The 16,854-nt window shown below is 64.9% G+C and overlaps 1 protein-coding gene across 2 annotated transcripts in view; it reads right to left on the minus strand.

Annotated features, from left to right (window-relative positions):
* Positions 1 to 16,086, minus strand: part of WNT7B (Wnt family member 7B) — a 31,034-nt gene extending 14,948 nt beyond the window's left edge. The window contains exon 1 of one of the 2 annotated variants that reach the window (XM_040991598.1): positions 16,016 to 16,086. In XM_040991598.1, the coding sequence (XP_040847532.1) occupies positions 16,016 to 16,086 (71 nt within the window). Of the gene's footprint in view, positions 1 to 12,351; positions 12,897 to 16,015 lie in introns of those variants that run through there. The other variant, XM_040991590.1, reaches the window with a different exon arrangement.
* Between the last annotated feature and the right edge of the window lie 768 nt (positions 16,087 to 16,854).

The following is a 16,854-nucleotide window of genomic DNA, read 5'->3' on the forward strand; positions in this document are numbered from 1 at the left end:
ATGGGGTGGCTTTGCTACGATAACAGCCAGGCACCCCCGTGCACTGAGGAGAACGCGACAGGATGCAGCCGTGCACATGGGAAGGGAGAGAGGCGTCCAGCAGCGGCACCTCCGGCTACACCTAGAAGCACCAGAGACGGGGCACGTCAGGCTTGGTGGGGCAGTGGAATGCTCTAGAAGCAACGACCAGTGGCAAATGGACAAGCAGATGTGACCCATCCCACGGCAGGATCACGTGTGGCTGTGAAAATGGTCCAAGGTTTGGTTCATGAGATGTCGTGGAGCCAATGCAAACCCTTACGACAGAGAGCAGAATGGTGACCGCCAGGGCCCGGGGTAGAGGGACAGCAGAGTGGGTCCAGAGCGGCCACAGGAACAGCTGAGGAACTCATCTGTGGGGACGCCACGTGCCCTGGAGTGCCTGTGTCACCAGGGTTCAAGTGGCAGGTGCCACAATTTTCGAAGATCCGGTCTACACACCAAGGTTGGGCCAGATGTAGGGGAGAGGCCAGTGGAACGGGACAAGGGCCTGGCTCTGTTGTCCTTGAGGTGTGTGGCTGATGGGGTGAGGGGCCAGACTTCCAATAACTACCCGGGCAGCCAGTGTAAGGGTTTAGGCAACACTCAGGTGTCAGGGGCCCTGCTCGGAGGGCCTGACATTCAGACACAATGGCTAATTTAGAAACAATTTCTAAAGTTGCCTCCCTTTAAATGTGGGGGCTTTCCAGTGATAGCCCCGAGTCCACTGGGCCTCTGCTGGGTCTCGCCCCATCCTCACCACGCACGCAGAGGGAAGTAGGGTGTGGCGCTGCGCCTCTGTTGGTGTGCAGAGCAGAGCCCCAAGGCACATGCCACCTGCTGAGGCCGGCCAGCACAATTCCAGCTCTGCTCTGGGCATCAGAGAACTCATATGCTTATTGTGCACCGTCTGCCCACAGAACACAGCTTGTGTCAGACCCTCCCTGCCACTCACTCACGGGAACAGCGACTGTAGCAGCCACTGCAGTCTGCCTCCCTCAGGAAGTTCTCCCAGGGCACACCCTGGTCGAGCCTGACCCTACCAAGCCATGGCCACACTGCCCAGCCAGCCTAGAGGGCAGATGGCAGGTGCCCCAGGACAGCCAGAGAAGCAAGCTTGGGGTCGTCTGCAACTCAGCCGTCTGATGTTTTCCATGGAAAATTCTGCTGGGGCTCATCCACTGCGCAGGGCCCTCTGGACGTGGGCGACATGCCAGAGGGTGGGCCAGGTTGTGCGACTGGAAACTTTCCTTGCCCATGGCCCCAGGCCGGCCCCTGGAGGGTCTCAGAAAAGAGAAGAGGGGTCTGACCCCACAGTCACACCCGCTTCTCTGTCTGCCCCTTGGCGCTGTGTTCAAGCCAGAGGTAAGCAGGGACTGGAAAGGACACTTGCTGGGCAGCGCCAAGCACCTGAGCCAAGGCCACCCCAGATCAGGCAGGGCAGGGCAGGGCGGCCCCCCAAGAACACGTGCCTGTAGCGCGGATGCCTTGGGGAAGACACCGCTGCCGTGCCACCCAGCAGTGGCAAGGAGAGGCCTTGGAAGCAGCGTTAGCCGGCGCCACTGGAGTCCTGGAGGAGCAGGTTGGGCCAGAGGTGGCCGGCCAGGACCCAGAGCCCACTCTTCCTGCGTGCCTTTCTTACTGTGCCTCAGCCAGGAGTCACAGGCCACGATGAGGAGCAGGTAGCGGGCTAGGGTGATGCCACCCATGTGTCCCTGCACCATGAGGCATGTATGAGTGGTGCCACTGCTGACTGCCACCATGGGACACAGGGAGGCCAGGTGCCTCTGCCCACACTAACCATTCCGAAACCAGCTGCTGTGGCCAATACTGACTGTCTCGACTCTGCAGGCCCCTTTCCTGCCTGCGACTTCACCTGGGGACTGCACCCAGGTGGGACAGGTGCAGATGGCCCCAAAGGATTTTGCACAACTGGGGGCTGACAGTCCCTGGCGACCAACAGTCAGCAACAGAATGGACAATGAAGCACAACAATGAAACAATAACAAAAGCACACACTTGCAGGCACAGGAAGGGCAGGCAGGTGTCAGCCTAGCAGGTCTGGGACAAGCACTTCTCCTTGGGAGAGAGGGAACCTAGGGCAGGGGCAGGGCAGTGTTCTCAGCTCCTGAGCCACGTGGTCAGTGCTCAGATGCACATGTGTGTCAGTGCACAGACACACAGCACTAGGTGACCGTACAGCAACTGAGGTGCTGCCAGGCTTCCCTACAAGACACAGCAAGCCAGCCAACAGTCACTCCCAGGTGGTACATCTGTGCCTGCCTGGGGCAAAGAACAGGTGCTCAGGGAGACAGGGGCTGCCCATCACACAGCCCGGCCCTCCTGGGCCCTCTGCCTGGAAGGCAGCAAGCCAGCTGCTGGGACATGGAGAGCCTGGGATCCCCTACCCATTCCCGGGGTACCTGGCGGGACCTTGTGCTCCTGTACCCTTAGCCAGAGGAGCCAGGCCGGGGACCCTGAGGTTGGGGGCAGCAGAGTCCACCTGGAGCCTGGGTTAGCGATCCCCCGCTGGGACACACCCACCATGCTTCGGGTAGGAAGGCTGCCCAGGCTGCCAGACCGGGTCACTTCCCCGTGTTGGCGGTACTTGGCCACCCTGGCACTGTGAGCACGCGCAGGACGCTGGCCTGGGCTCCAGGGCCCTTCGTTGCTCCCAAGTTAGGGGCAACCAGGGACAGCGTGGTGAGGACAGCATATTTCCCCAGCACAGGAGCTGCAGAGGCAGGGAGAGGACAGGGCCAGCAGGGCCTTGTCACCAACACTTCCTGGTGACACACCAGTCACCCAGTTCCTTCTGTCCCTGGCGCCTGGGGTAGGGGTTGGTCACTTGTGTCCTTGTACCAGGAGCCTGCACCGGGGCGCAGCCGTGTTTGAGGTGGGCCCTACACGGGCATAGAAGGAGCTGCGAGGTGTCTCAGGGGATGAGGGTTAGTCACACAGCTGTACCAAACAGGCCCAGGCTTCTGCTGGATCCCAGCCTGACCCCCACTGTGTACTGTGCCTGGAACAGACCTTCAGGTATCAACGTGGAACCTACAACAGTCCAATGGGCACACGAAGGTGGCCCAGACACACACACCGGGACAGCGATCTTGGCGTGGAACGTTTGGCCAGCCTCAGCAGCCAGGCACACAGGCCAGGCTGGCAAAGGGGCGCCAGGTGTCACTTGGGCTGTGCCCTGGGGCCATGGAGAGCAATGCCCCGTCCTGGCCAGCCGCCCCATGGGAGGCCACTGAGGCCGCCTCAAGCACCCTTCGTGACTGTCCCGGCTCTCAGCTGGCCACAAGACAGGATGTGTTTTCCTATCTAAGCAGTCAGAGAGGGAGCAGGCATTGGGCAAAGGGGCTGAGATGCCATGGGGGGTGCCCTGGTTGCACATGGGTCCGCTCGCAGTCTGTCCAGCTACTGCTCCTTTTAATCCCTAGGGTGGCTGATCACATGGGGCCCTACCACCCATGCACGGATCCAGATTGAGTTCCGGGCCCTGCGTCGTCAGCTTGGTGCAGTCCCAGCCTTGAAAGCCATTACTAAGGAAGTAAAGAGATGGTGGAAAAGCTTTGTCTCCCAAAGAAAGGAAAAGTGGAGAAGGGAAAACTGGCATGAACAGTCCAGGCCCAGCGGTACTCGTGATGGGACAGCCTCGACTGGCCACAGGGAGCTTCTGCCACGTCCTGAGGATGCCCCGGGGGCCTGGAGCCTCCACTCGAGGGTCCCAGAATCCCCAGCAAAAACCACATAGACCGCAGCCTGGACACAGGTGCGTCAGCCCAGGGCTGGTCCCACCCCCTTCTCCTGGCACTGAATACCTACCCGTTCCCAACACGGTCCTGAGGCTTCTGCTTCAGCCTGCCTTTAACCCTGGGTTTCAGGTTGGAGCAGCCTACCCTGCCTGGGAACCCCAATACTCCTGATGTCCCCAATGCAAGGTCCAGGCCAGCACACCTTCGGGCAGGTATGGGATCCTGGCACCTTCTGGAGGCTGGCCTCAGTAGCTGGGACTCTGGAACATGGAAGGCCTGGGATCCCCTACCCCTTCCCGGAGTACCTGGGTGGGTCCTTGTACTCCTATTCCCTTAGCCAGAGGAGCCAGACCGGGGACCCCCAGACAGCACATTCACTTCCCAGCCCACCCTCCCCATCCCTTGCCAGGCCGGGCCACTGTCCAGCCCCGGCTCTGGCTGATCCTTAGTGACCATTCCAGCCAGGGACACAAAAGTTAGCCACAAGGGGCCCAGTGCACACCCTTCATCACTTTGTGCACCCCCCAAGTCCCATGATCCCAGCCCCACTCCTCCTCCTCCCTGCAATGGATCCCGCCACCGCACAGACCCCTCCCTGGGGAGGTCTCCTTGGCCTCTCCACCCACGCCCCCCAGTGCAGGCCATTCTGAGTAGCGATTCCTCAGGGTCAGGACCCTCAACGTCCAGCCGCTGGCCAGGTGCTATGCTGACCTTGGAAATGAGCACCTTTGCCCCGACCTTACACCGGGTGAGTGAGCACAGGACCCCCTCCCCCAGCTCTCTGGAGGGTGGGGACCAGATGGCCAAACCCAGAGCCAGACCCCTGGCCCTCTGGCCCCTAGCTGCGGCCCCGGCCAGGCTCCCAGCCACCTGAGCTCCTGCAGCCCACACTTCTGGCCCGGGGCACTTTGCAATTCTTCCCTCTTGGGCATCTTCTGCCGAAATATTTGAAGAATGTTCTAATTATCTGTGATCAGCCAGGGAGGCGCGCCGGGTCCATTCGTCCAGGAAGTACCTCGCAAATCCCTGGAGGGTGGCGCTGGCTCCCAACGCCCACCCAGGGCTGCTTGTACCAGCCTCCCCTGCAGGTGGGCCCTAGGAAGCCCTTCTCTGGGTCAGGAGCCCAGGTCAGCATTGGGGCACAGAGTAGGGTCCTGGGGCCGGGAGTGGCCTGAAAGATTCCAAAGGCCACATGGGGAAGAGAAGCATGCAGAACTAGAGGCCCCTGAGGTTCAACTGGCCACTGGCCACCAGCAGCCACTGCCCTGGCCAGGGTCCCCCGACTCTTCCAGGGCCGGAGTGGAGCAGCACAGAAGAGGGAGGACTCGGCAGAGTTGTGTCAGCAGGTGCACAGGGCTGAGGCCATTCCAACCCACCTCCCCTCTGCTGGGACTGGGGGCCAGGCGGGGAGCATGAGCCCACCCTGAGGCTGCCTCCGTTTTCTTGTCCCAGAACAGAGGATCAGGACCTGTGGCCTGAAGGGGGCTGTGAGCCTGGGGGGAGAGGAGTAGGTGCTCATTCCACCTGCCCCCACCCAGCCGCACCCATCCCTACGGTGGGCGGGGAGGGGGCACCCTCAGGCTGAACCTTACAGGTAAGATCATTGAGGCTGAGCAAACGCCTCCCCCCACACCCCAGGAGAGCTGGGGGCAGGAGGGGGCTGGGAGAGCAGGCGGCAGACAGCCAGGCCCTGTCCACCTGCAGAGCAAAGGGCAAGTCCTGGTCCAGGTACCTGATGCTACATCCTAAAGGGTGCTCCAGGGGGCGGGGTCCTGTGCTTCAGTTCTGCGTGGCCGTGTGCAGCCTCAGTATGCCTGTCTGTGGTGGGGGCAGTCCTCACCCGTGGGCGGGCTGCTCTTCCATGGGTTCAGCCCGCCGTGAGCTTTCCAGGCCACTGCTTCGCTCCGCTAGCCGCCCGCCGTGTTCCCTGGGAGGAGAGTGGAGCGTCCTCTGCGGCTGCCCTCCCACCCTTCACACATAGCTGGCATTCCTGGCCTGGCGTCCTGGGACCCCACCCTGGAGAGAAAGCAGGTGGCGGGCAGGGCTGAGGGTGCCGTGCAGGTGGGTGAGCCACTCCTGGGGTGTTCTCAGCCTCAGGACACTGACCTCAGAACCTCGTGACCCCACAGCCTCAGGACACCGACCTCTGACCTCCCCTGGCTGTTAGGGTCCATCACAGCAGGGGCAGGTTCTGGCCATGCTGGACTGGATCTTCCCCTCCAGGGCACCTTGCCTGTTTCTTCCAGCAGCCAAGCTGGATTCCAGACCCAGCTTGGTGCTGCCTCCTCCTCTGGGAAGCCTTCCTAGGTCTCTCTTCAGTCCTCCCCTCTTCCTTACCTCCCAGCATGGTCCTTTCTGCACCAGACTCGGGGGGGGGGGGCGGGGACCAGCAACACCCTTTCCTAGGCCTGTCGCTCGTCTTTCATAGATAGGGACAGTGATGATACCCCCAGCCCATACAGCCAGCCGAAGCCCTTAGCTCCATCGGCTGCGGGGGTGCCATGCAGGCCTGGCTGACCAGGATGCCGACCTGAGCTCTCAGAACAGGTGGATGGGCGGACAGCAGGTGGAACAGGTGGGAGGGAGCTGGCAGGCGCCGCTGGCATTTAGCCAGGCTGGGGCCAGCTCCTTGGCCTTCCTGGCAGCCTTGGACAGTGAGCAGCCGGGTTAGAAGCCAAGCCCCGTGGGTAGCGGGCAGCCAGTGGCTATCTCCCCACAGGCTGCAGGGCAGGGTGAACTCCGGACGCAGCCTCCGGCTGGAGTCATACAAACACCAATTTCAGGAAGTGATGGAGGTGTCTGGGGTGCCGGGCCCCTGGTCCCCACCTGCTCAGCTCTGAGAAGGGCAGTGTCAAGGCCAAAGGCTCCAACGCTTTGCCAGCTAGTCACTCGGCCTCCCCTAGTCCCAACTCTGAGTTCTGCCTGTGCTGGCGCCCCATGCCATCCCCAGCTGTGGTGCCCACCTCCATCCCACTGGCAGGAATCTCCACCATACATGGTCTTGAGGAGAAGCCAGGGTCGCTCTGGGCTCTGAGCAGCGCTGACCTCAAACTCGGCTCTTGGATCAGGCTAGACCACAAGGAGGACTTCCCTACAGAAGGGCACGTCTTGGTACATGGCCTGCCTTGTGCCTAAAGATGCTGGAGAGGACACTGGGACATGAAAAGAGGGGTTCAGGGTGTCCCCACAGCTGCCACCTGCATGGTAGCCTGTCTGGTCAGCCTGGAGCCAGCAAGAAAGACACTTGCCACCACTGACAAACAGCAGCTCCAGCCAGGATACTTGGAGAGGCGTTGGGCTGGGGTAAGCTGTGCCCAGGGCCCCTGGCCCTTTTCAGGTCCCCAAGTCTTCACCCAGGAATTCCCTCCCCTAGCACCTTCTTCAGAGTCCTGAGGGACCACACCCTGCCCAAGGCTGGGGGCTCCTGCTGAGGGTACCACCGGGGCAGGTCTCTTTCTCCGTTGTTCCTGGTGAGGAGCGAGTTCGAGGCAGTGGGAATGGCAGAGGGGACAGGAGGGGTCTGAGGGAGCACTTTGGACCCCCACCCAGGCAAGACACCAAGGCCAGGGAAGGAAAAGACGCTTCCAAGGGTGTCACAGACCCATCACCGGCCGTGCCCCACCCTACGCGCCCATGCGCACACACACAGACCCATCACCGGCCGTGCCCCACCCTACGCGCCCATGCGCACACACAGACCCATCACCGGCCGTGCCCCACCCTACGCGCCCATGCGCGCACACACACAGACCCATCACCGGCCGTGCCCCACCCTACGCGCCCATGCGCACACACACAGACCCATCACTGGCTGTGACCCACCCTACGTGCCCATGCGCACACACACAGACCCATCACCGGCCGTGCCCCACCCTACGCGCCCATGCGCACACACAGACCCATCACCGGCTGTGACCCACCCTACGCGCCCATGCGCGCACACACACAGACCCATCACCGGCCGTGCCCCACCCTACGCGCCCATGCACGCACACACACACACAGACCCATCACCGGCCGTGCCCCACCCTACGCGCCCATGCACACACACAGACCCATCACCGGCCGTGCCCCACCCTACGCGCCCATGCACACACACAGACCCATCACCGGCCGTGCCCCACCCTACGCGCCCATGCGCACACACACAGACCCATCACCGGCCGTGCCCCACCCTACGCGCCCATGCGCACACACACAGACCCATCACCGGCTGTGCCCCACCCTACGCGCCCATGCGCACACACACAGACCCATCACCGGCCGTGCCCCACCCTACGCGCCCATGCGCGCACACACACAGACCAGCAGAGCCCTCAGTCAGGTGGTGCTTGTCTTCTTTCCGAGTTCAGAGGTTCCGAGACCTGGCGCCTCAGCAGAAAGGGACCCCCACGACAGGACACGTCCTAGCTCCCTGCAGGGAAGCTGCTCCCTGGGCCTGCAGCCTTCAGGGCCTGTTCCTCCAGGGCAGCAATGGGGTGCACTTACACCGGATGCTCACTTGGGTACCCCTCAAGCATGGCCAGTGCCCTGGGCTGCCCAGTGCATGGGGGACTGCATTTTGGGTGTCTCCCATTCTCCTGGACACCAGGAGGCACGGGACAGGAGTCCGGGTCTCATGCAGGCCCCCAGCAGCCCCCTCCCCTAGGCACGTGCTTGCCCAGCCCCATAGAGCCCCTCCCATGGCACTGGGTCTGCCCCAAGCATGCCACTGTCAGGGGCAAGGCCGCCTTAGGTGGGGGGCGCGAGGAGGGGCCCTGCCGCTGAGCAGGAAGAAAGGAGGGGATGGAAGGAGGGCGCACCTGTCCCCACCCCCACCGCGCCGCTGGGCCCAGCCCGAGGGGAGGCCCCCAGCCCCGTGCTGGAGACGGAGGACAAACGGAGGTTTTGTCTTGGGCCAGCGGTCGGCCCGAGCCACACAATGACCCTTTCATCAGCCCGAGAGAGCCCTGGGCCCGGGTTTCATCTGACAAGGGAGGGCGCCCAGCCGCCTGTCCCCCCTGGAGGAGCCGGACCTGAGCCATGCAAAATGGCGGCGTCGGCAGGGATGGTGGTGGGGAGCCCGCTGAGGAGTGGACAGCTCCCAGGCTGCACTAGCCGTTGGACCCTCCAGCAGACACCTCCCATCTGATGGTGCCCAAGCCAGCCAGGGACAGAGCGCACAGGGTTCCCCACAGGCAGTCACAGGGTGAGGGGCAGAGGGACCTGTGTCCAATGCAAGGGATGGAGTGCATCCGAGCCAGCAGCATGGCCACCAGACCTCCCAGACACCACCGGGCAGCTCATGCAGGGAAATGCAACCTGGACTCCACGCCTCAGGGCTGCCTCCTCTCCAGGCCCCTCCCACATCTGCTGACCTCTGCAGGAAAAAGCCCCTGCAGGAGTCTCCCAGGAGTCAGCTCCTACCCACACTTCAAAACCCCGTGGGAAGGTCATCTCCTCCAGGAAGCCCTCCTGAGTAGGGAGTTCACTCCTCCTCCCTCTGTGTGGCCAGCACCTGAGGATGAAAAATGAGCCCCTCCCGGCCCTTCTGCGCTCTCTCACAGGTGGAGCTGCCACCTGTGAGCAGGGGACCTGGCAGCGGGAGGTGGAGCCAGGTCGGGAGCTCAGACACGCTCACCCGCCTGTGCTTGGGCCTCTGTGCACTCCAGGGAGACTGGTCTAAAGGGTTGTGCATGAGTCAGACACACGTGGGGGGAGGGAGGCGTGGGCCCCCTCTCACTGTCTCAGCAGAAGGGGTCAGGACCCACTCCAGGATGCCCCATGGCCCCTGCACCTGAGGGTGCCAGTCCACGCCCTGGATGTGTCTACGGAGCTTTACCTTGGTGGGCGTCTAACCAGAGGGCGCTTGGGGGTCCCGAGTCCTGGAGGCAGGCACATGGCCCTCCCGAGCCCCTCCCATCCCTGGACAGACAAACACCCTCCCTGAGACTGACCTATGTACCCTCCTGCCCCCTTCACAGGGGTCATGCCCACAAGGGCTTCTGGGAGTGCGCTGGCATCACCAACAAAGCCACAGCAGCAGCTTAGAAAAGGCTCGGCAAGGCAGTGGTGAGCGCCAGCACCCCTACCCCCCAGCCAGGTGGTCGGTGAGTAACCAGGCCGTCACCATGAGTCACTTGGCGCCAAGAGCGGGCGGTCACCATGAGGAGCTATACCGGAAGACCTGGGGGGGGGGCTCATCACATCAACCCCCACATCTGGGAGACAGAGGCCAAGACTGGAAGGGCCTGCCTGGGACAGTGGCCCAGAGCCTAAGTCCTGGCTCCAGCCCCAGGCCAGGCCTCCCTGCCTCCCACCCCAGCACCATAGCCCCTCCTCCACCCCCGCCCCAGCCTGTGGCCCCCACCTGCCCTGCCTTGAACCTTCACTGACCTCCTGAGGCCCCGGAGCTCCAGTGAGGGTAGCCAGTGCTGCCCGGTGCAGCTCAGTATGCCTTCCAGGCCAGCACACCCGTCCAACCCCATCAGCAAGGCGCCCAGGCGTGCGTCTGGGACTGGCCGCGTGTGGACCACAGCCGGGCAGTGAGAGCTGGGAGAGCAGCCCAGATGAAAGGGGCCCGATCAACTGTTCGCCAGGGTCTGTGATCCCAGCAAAGGGATGCCTTCTAGAAAGTTCCCTGGAGCAGAAAAATGCCTCCACCCAGGGCCCCCTCCTCACCCTGGTGCCCTCAGATTCCACAGGCTGGACGGAGGGTGGGCTCACGTGGATCCTACCTCCAGCAGCTCCCAGCCCCCGGTGGTCTCCCTGCCGTGGGAACCTGGGAACCGACATACCTGAAGCAGGGTTCCAGACTGGAACGACCTGGCCACTCCCACCTGTGGCTCCTCACCCACCTGGGGCCTCTGAGCCTCAGGCAGGTCAGGGGAAGCCCCCCTCTGGGTTGCCTCTTTCTCACTCCTGGAGCCTTGCCTCTCAGTCTCCGAGTGCCCACCCTGCCCCTTACAAAGCCCAGCAGGCAGGACTGGTGCTTGAAGCAGACACAGAGGGTAAGGCGGCCCCCCACGTATGCCTCAGGGGCCCCCACCCACCCTGGACCCCAGAACCTGCCCAGGAGCCTGTGGCAAACCCCCGCTCTTAAGAGCGCAGCCTAGAGCAAGCCTCTGCAAGGAAAGACAGGGATGGGGAGCTATTCCAAAGGAAAATTCCGGGTCTCCAGAGGGGCAGAGTCCCCCTCCCTCAGCACCCCACCCTGCACACCTTGCTGCAAAGCACCTGGTTCCACCTCCGAGTCGTCCCTGTGAGCACCGGGGCCATGGAGACAGCTCCTTCCCAGCCCGGGAGCTGCCGGCCCGCTAAAGGGAAGCCGGGCGCCAAGAGGCAGCAGAGGATTCGAGGCCAAGGCCTCCCAACCGATCCGGTGCCTGGGAGGGGACCCTCCGGCCCTCCAGGGTCTCAGCCTCCTCTCCCGTGGCCGCGCGCCCGCTCCCCCTCCCGCCCCGCAGGCGATGCCTCCGCAGCAGCCGGGGCTGCCCGCCGGGTCTGGAGCGCTCTCTGCGCCCGGACCTTGTAATTATGCCCCTCAGCCCGGGAAACCGCGGGCCGCGCAGCATCTGGCTGTGGTTGCGAACTTTTGTTTCAAGATGCGCGACTATTTATAGAAGGAAAACTGGTAGGATAGTAATTTCCTAGGAGTTGGAGGAGAAATTGGCGGCGTCGTTATTAAAAGGGGGTGGGGAGCGGCGATCTATTAGGACTGCGGCCGCGCGGGGGAGGGGCGGCGCGGGGAGCCGGGAGGCCGCGTGAGGCGACCCCGGACGTGGCCCGCGTGTAAAGGAGGGGGCGGGGGAGGGGAGAGAGGAGGGGAAGGGAGGGCGAGCTGGCTCTGAAGTTTAATCAGTAGCATCCAGCTTAAATTCCCCCAAACGGCGGTCCCATAAATCAGACTTCTTTTTAAATCAGAGGCCAGAGCATATGCGTCCCATTAGGAATCCGGGGAAGCCACCGCTACGCGGACGTGCCCCCTCAGCTCCCTGGGCCCGGCCTAGAGCTTCCCGGAACCTGATGGGTACTGCCCTATCCGACGCGCGCGCGCCCACGCTCTGCCTGCTCCCTCGGCCTGGACACCTGGGCGCACCGCAGCCGCCCGCGCGCTAGGCACACCCTCCTCGCCCCCAGGTATGAAGTCTCCCAGGACATGGATCAAGGGCGAGAGGTCGCAGCGACTTCGGGGTCCAGCTCCGGGGCGCTGCCTGGTGGGGCGCAGCATGCACAACTGTGCCCAGTGTGTGCTGCACAACGGGTGCGAGCGTGCGTATCACCAAAGTGTAGCACGGTCGTGCGCACCGCGCGGGTTAATCTGCGCAGGGGTTCCCTCGATGGTCCCAGACGCAGCCAAAGCGCACAGGTACGCACAGCCGGGTCCGCGCCTGCTATCCCGCCGCTCTCCCGACACTGTCCTCCGACCCCAAAGCCAGGACTTCCCGCCACCCGGCTGTCTCCCAGGTGCTCCTACCTGGCCAGCGAAGGCCGGGGAGGCAGGCCAGAGCCCCTCCCAGCCCGCCGCCCCGCTCCAGCGCTGGAGGCCCCGGGAACCCCACCCGCCCACCCGCGCGCCGCCCGCGGCACTCACAGGTAGCTGCCGCTGGACAGGAGGAGAAAGATTTGAGGGCAATAGACGGAAAGGAGCGCGCAGCGTGGCGACAGCAGGAGCATGGTGAGCAGGGACGCCCGGCCGGGCTGCACAGACCCCGCGGGGTGGGTGTCTGGGTCCACTGAGGCCGGGGTCCTCACAGCCCTCCCGGTAGCTGGGCAGCGGCGCGGGGGCTAGGGGCCGGGATTCGCTGGCCCAGGCCCAGAGGTCGCCCGTGTCCCGCCGCCAGGGCCGCGCATCGCGCTGGGTCTGGGGCAGCGGCGGGCGCTGGGACTGGAGTGCAAGGCGGGGACCCGGCCGGGGTCAGCGCGCCCGTCTTGGCGGTCTTCTGGCCCTCTGTCCGTCAGTCGGTGTGAACCGGCTCTGTAGCTCGCTCGGCTCACGTCTCCAAGTCTCCCGAGGCGGGCAGCTGCCATTGGACGGGCCGCCCCTACATCCGCCTCCTCCGCGGGCGGGTTTTTTTAAAGGGGAGGCTGACCCGAGCGCGCGGCGGGAGCCGCCCCCAGGGCTCGCCCGAATAGGCTCTTGGCCTAACACCCCCACCCCAATCTTCCCGAGCCACAGGGCTCTGCCCTGGCTCTGAAGGGTGCACCTGGGTGTGGACACCGCGAGGTACCCGCGGGGAAGTCCCTGCTGCTTCTGGGCTGCGTGTGCCCGCTTGTTGCTGCGTGTGCCCGCGGGTGCGTGGGCGGGCCGAGGGCGCAGGTGTGCGTGCACAGATGCGCCGCGTGTGCTGCGTCCCCGCCTGCGTGTGCCCCCCGGGGCACTGCTGACTGACGGCCCCACGCACCCTCCCGCTGCAGACAGCCAGGCCGGCCAGGCCGGTGCCGCGAGCCGGAGCGTGCGGCGCACCTCGGGATGCAGTGGGAACCTGCTGCCCTCCCTGCGCAGAAGCCCCTTCTGGCTTCCCCTGCCGCTGCTGTCCCTTTGAGGACTGTTTCCTCTACAGTCTCTTCTTCCAGTAAGTTTTAGTTTTCAGCTCGAAAAATAGATTTAAGGTTCTCCATGCTAGGGTCTGCCAGGGCAGGCTGGGGTGTCGGCAGAAAGCAGGCATGGCGGGGACTAGGCAGTCACCCCCAGCGGCTCAATCTCCCAGACTCGCACCGCGACGGAGACAGCTTCAGCATCCAGGCGGAAGGCCTGGCCTCCCCCGTTTCAACCCTCGGGGGTTTCAGGTGCTTTCGGGGAGGGGGCAGGGCGTGGCCCTCTCTCCTTCTCCTCCTCCAAGATTGGGAGGAGAAAGGTACTCAGCCTAGAGGGGACCCCGAGTGAGGGGTCCCGTCTGCCTAAGCACGCTGTGCTCACACTCCAGGCTGCATCTGGCTTTGGGGAGCCACCCTGTCCAAGGGGGTGTAAGGGCTGGTAGGTGAGCCCACCTCAGCCTCCCCGGGGCTGAAGGGCACCGTGGGTGGACCCGCCATCACCTCTCCCCTCCACACACTCACACTGACTCTGGGTAACCCACAATCTGAGCTCCTGGGGTGTGCTACTGGGAGGAGCCCAGGGCATTTGCACAGAGAGGGGCAACGGGGACCCAGTCCTTTCCCCATGCAAAGCCAGGGACATACCCTCCCCCGCTTCCCGTGACGGAGGGCTACCATCCCCCTCTGCTTTTTTTTTTTTTTTTATCAGATCAGAGAGGTTAAGAAATTCAAGAACTCACCCGAAGACACAGGCTAGGAGCCTTAAGGCACTGGTCTGGACAGCTGCTCACCGGGAACCCAGATCATTTAACCCCTGCAGTCTGGCCTCCTGCTCAGCTTGTGTAAAGAGGGCAGGGTCAGGTAGGCGCCCCTTTCCTCTGAGCATGCAGCAGAGTGGGCCTCTGGCTTCCTCCCAGTAACCCCGCAGGGTGCTTGGGGACTTTTGGAAACCCTGAAGTGGGGGAGTGTGTGTTTTAGGGGACATACCACAGAGAGGAGTTCCTCATTTTGGGGTTCCTTGGGTGGGGCTGGAGGACAAAGCCGATCACCCAAAGGGCCCCTTGGGCCACCTCGTGCCTGGCTCTCTGACCACTTCCCCCGCCAAGCCAGTGCGGGTGCTGGGAGCTCGCCCCTTCGCTGCCATTTAGGATAGCCAGAGCTGCCTCCTCCCCGGGGAAGAGGGGACAGCAGGCCTGAGAAGGCCCCAAAGCAGCTCCTCTGCTGTGCGTGAAATAGAGGCCACAGCAGTGCTCGGTGACCAGGCTGGTGCCAGCCCTTCACCCCCCACCCCACGTCCCCTCTTTTCACCCCAACCACTTATTCCTACGGACATGGCTTGGCTCCGGCGTGGTTTCTTAATCCTTACAGCTCCTAATTCTAGGGCTGGAGGGCAGAGGACCGGCTTGGCGCTGAGGCCCCGGCAGCATTAAGGGTTGTCCATCACTCTGGGGAGCAAGGGAGCCATTGCCCCAGGCTGAGCAACCGGGAACCCGCCGCCCCGCCCCCACCCCATCGGGCTCCAAGCGGGGGCCCCCCACCTCCATAAACAAACAGCCAGGCACACAGCCTGCCCGCAGCCCCACAATAAACGGAGCCATCGGCGGCCACCACAGACCCGCCGGTCCAGACCTGCTGGGCCCCTGCGCGCACGAAGCCCCGGACCTGCCCCCTCCGGGACGCGCTATCCCCCAGTGTAACATGGCGGAGGGGAAAGGGTTGGATGGGGTGGGCGACGCGCGAGAGGGTCCTCAGGTGGTGGGTGCTTTCCGCTTGGGCTCCCGCCTCTCCCGCGTCCCTGTTTCCCAGCCTTGCCCGCGAGCCATTTCGAGGCTGCGCGTAGTAGGCGCACGCGGCGCGGGTCTCGGCAGGTGCGAGGGGCGCGAGTCGGCCCCGCTGGGGAGGGACGGCGCGCCTCCCCCAGGTCCCAGCGTCCCTCCACCCCCATTCAGCGCGAGGCCGAGACAGAGTCTGTCTAAAGGAGATCGCGGCTCAACAGGTAAGGACTCGGCTGGGTTCAGGAATGTGGAAATACGACTCGGAGCAGCTACCGCAGCGAGCGGCGAGCGCGGCCCGTCGGGCGCGCGAGGGGGAGCGCGGGGAGAGGGGGCCGACCCAGGGCCTCGGGCGGGGGCGCGGGCCCGGGGCCCGAGCGCGAGGCGGCCCATCCCGAGCCAGCCCGGCGAGTTGTCAAGGTAATTTCAACACGTCGGGGTGATGGATAGAGACCGTGGGCCGCGGCGGGTGCCCGGCCTGAGCGCACGGCGGCTGGGGGCGTCCCCCCCCCCATTCACCCACCCCGCGCCGGCCCGGCCTCTCGCGGCTGTCCGACGCCCCCCACCCGCCGCCCCGGCGCGCCCTCCGGGCGTGAGCACTCGGGCCCGGGCTCGGCGCCCGGCGCAGCCCGGGGGAGGAAAGGCGCGTCCCACCCCCGGGGCCTGAGCCCAAACAGGTGAAAGTACGCGCCGGGCACGCTCGCCGCTACCCGCTCTCCCTCCCGCGCTGGTCTCGGCGCCCCCTCAGGAGTATCCCCGATTCCGGGGGGCCCGCTTGTGCCTCTGCAGGACTGGGGCAAGGGACCGACCCGCAGGCCGGCCCCGGAGCCCGAGAGCTGCCCTGTCCCCCTCCCCCGTCTCCGTGCGGGTCCTCACTTCCAGGCGAGGGGACCCTCCCTGGAGGCAGCACCTCCCGCCGGCCTCGGCCCTGCTCGCAGGAATACTCACCCGAGTTTCACGTAGAGGACGCCAAAGCAGAGAAACACGTAGAAAATCCACTTGCGAAAGTTTTTGTGCATGATCCAGGGAGGGGGGCTGCGCCATAGACTGCGGCGGCGGCCGGAGGGGACGCGCGGGCCGGGCAGGGGCCGGGCAGGGGCCGAGTGCACCGTGTTCAGCCGGCGCTGCGGCTCGGGTGGCCGGCGACGCGCGAGCACTCGACACGCGCTGCCACCATGGTGAGCCCCGGGGGAGTGACGCGGGCCGGGGGGCCGCGACCTGGGATCCCCGCTGAGCTACCGTGGGTCTGCGCGAATTCGGCCGGGGGCCCAGGGCCGGGCGCGGCCGGCGGGCGGGCGGGCGCTGCCTCCACTGGGCGCAGCTGCCTGGGGCCGTGTGCGCCTCGCCGAGCGCAGCGGCGGCCAATGTGTCCGCACTTGCCTCCCCAGGTGACTCGCGGCCCGGGCGAGCCAGCCGAGAACGAGCGAGCGCGCCCCAGGTAGGAGGACCCGCCTCCCGCCCGCCCTCCTCGCGCCGCGCGCGCTCTCTCCCTCGCTCCTGGTCTCTCCCCTCCCTCTTCCCCTCCCTACCCGGTGACACACAAACCGGGTGCCTTCAGGACCCCTCCCCAGGCCCGCGCTCTTGCGGTCCCCCTCCTGGGACTGGACTGGGGTGGGCTGTGACAACATGGGTTGGGGCGGCAAGGGGGTGCGTGAGAACGCGAGGGAGGGCGCGGCTAGCATAGGGCACCTGCGCTTCCCCGAGCCTGCAGCGGTGAGGACAGAGCAGGGGGCGCAAGGCGAGCTGGCCACTTGGCTTCCATTTCTGATGGAGGAGAAGAGCATCCA

Source organism: Ochotona curzoniae, unplaced genomic scaffold, assembly GCF_017591425.1.
Source record: "Ochotona curzoniae isolate NIBS_2020 unplaced genomic scaffold, NIBS_Ocur_1.0 contig_1014, whole genome shotgun sequence".
Taxonomy (NCBI): Eukaryota; Metazoa; Chordata; class Mammalia; order Lagomorpha; family Ochotonidae; genus Ochotona; species Ochotona curzoniae.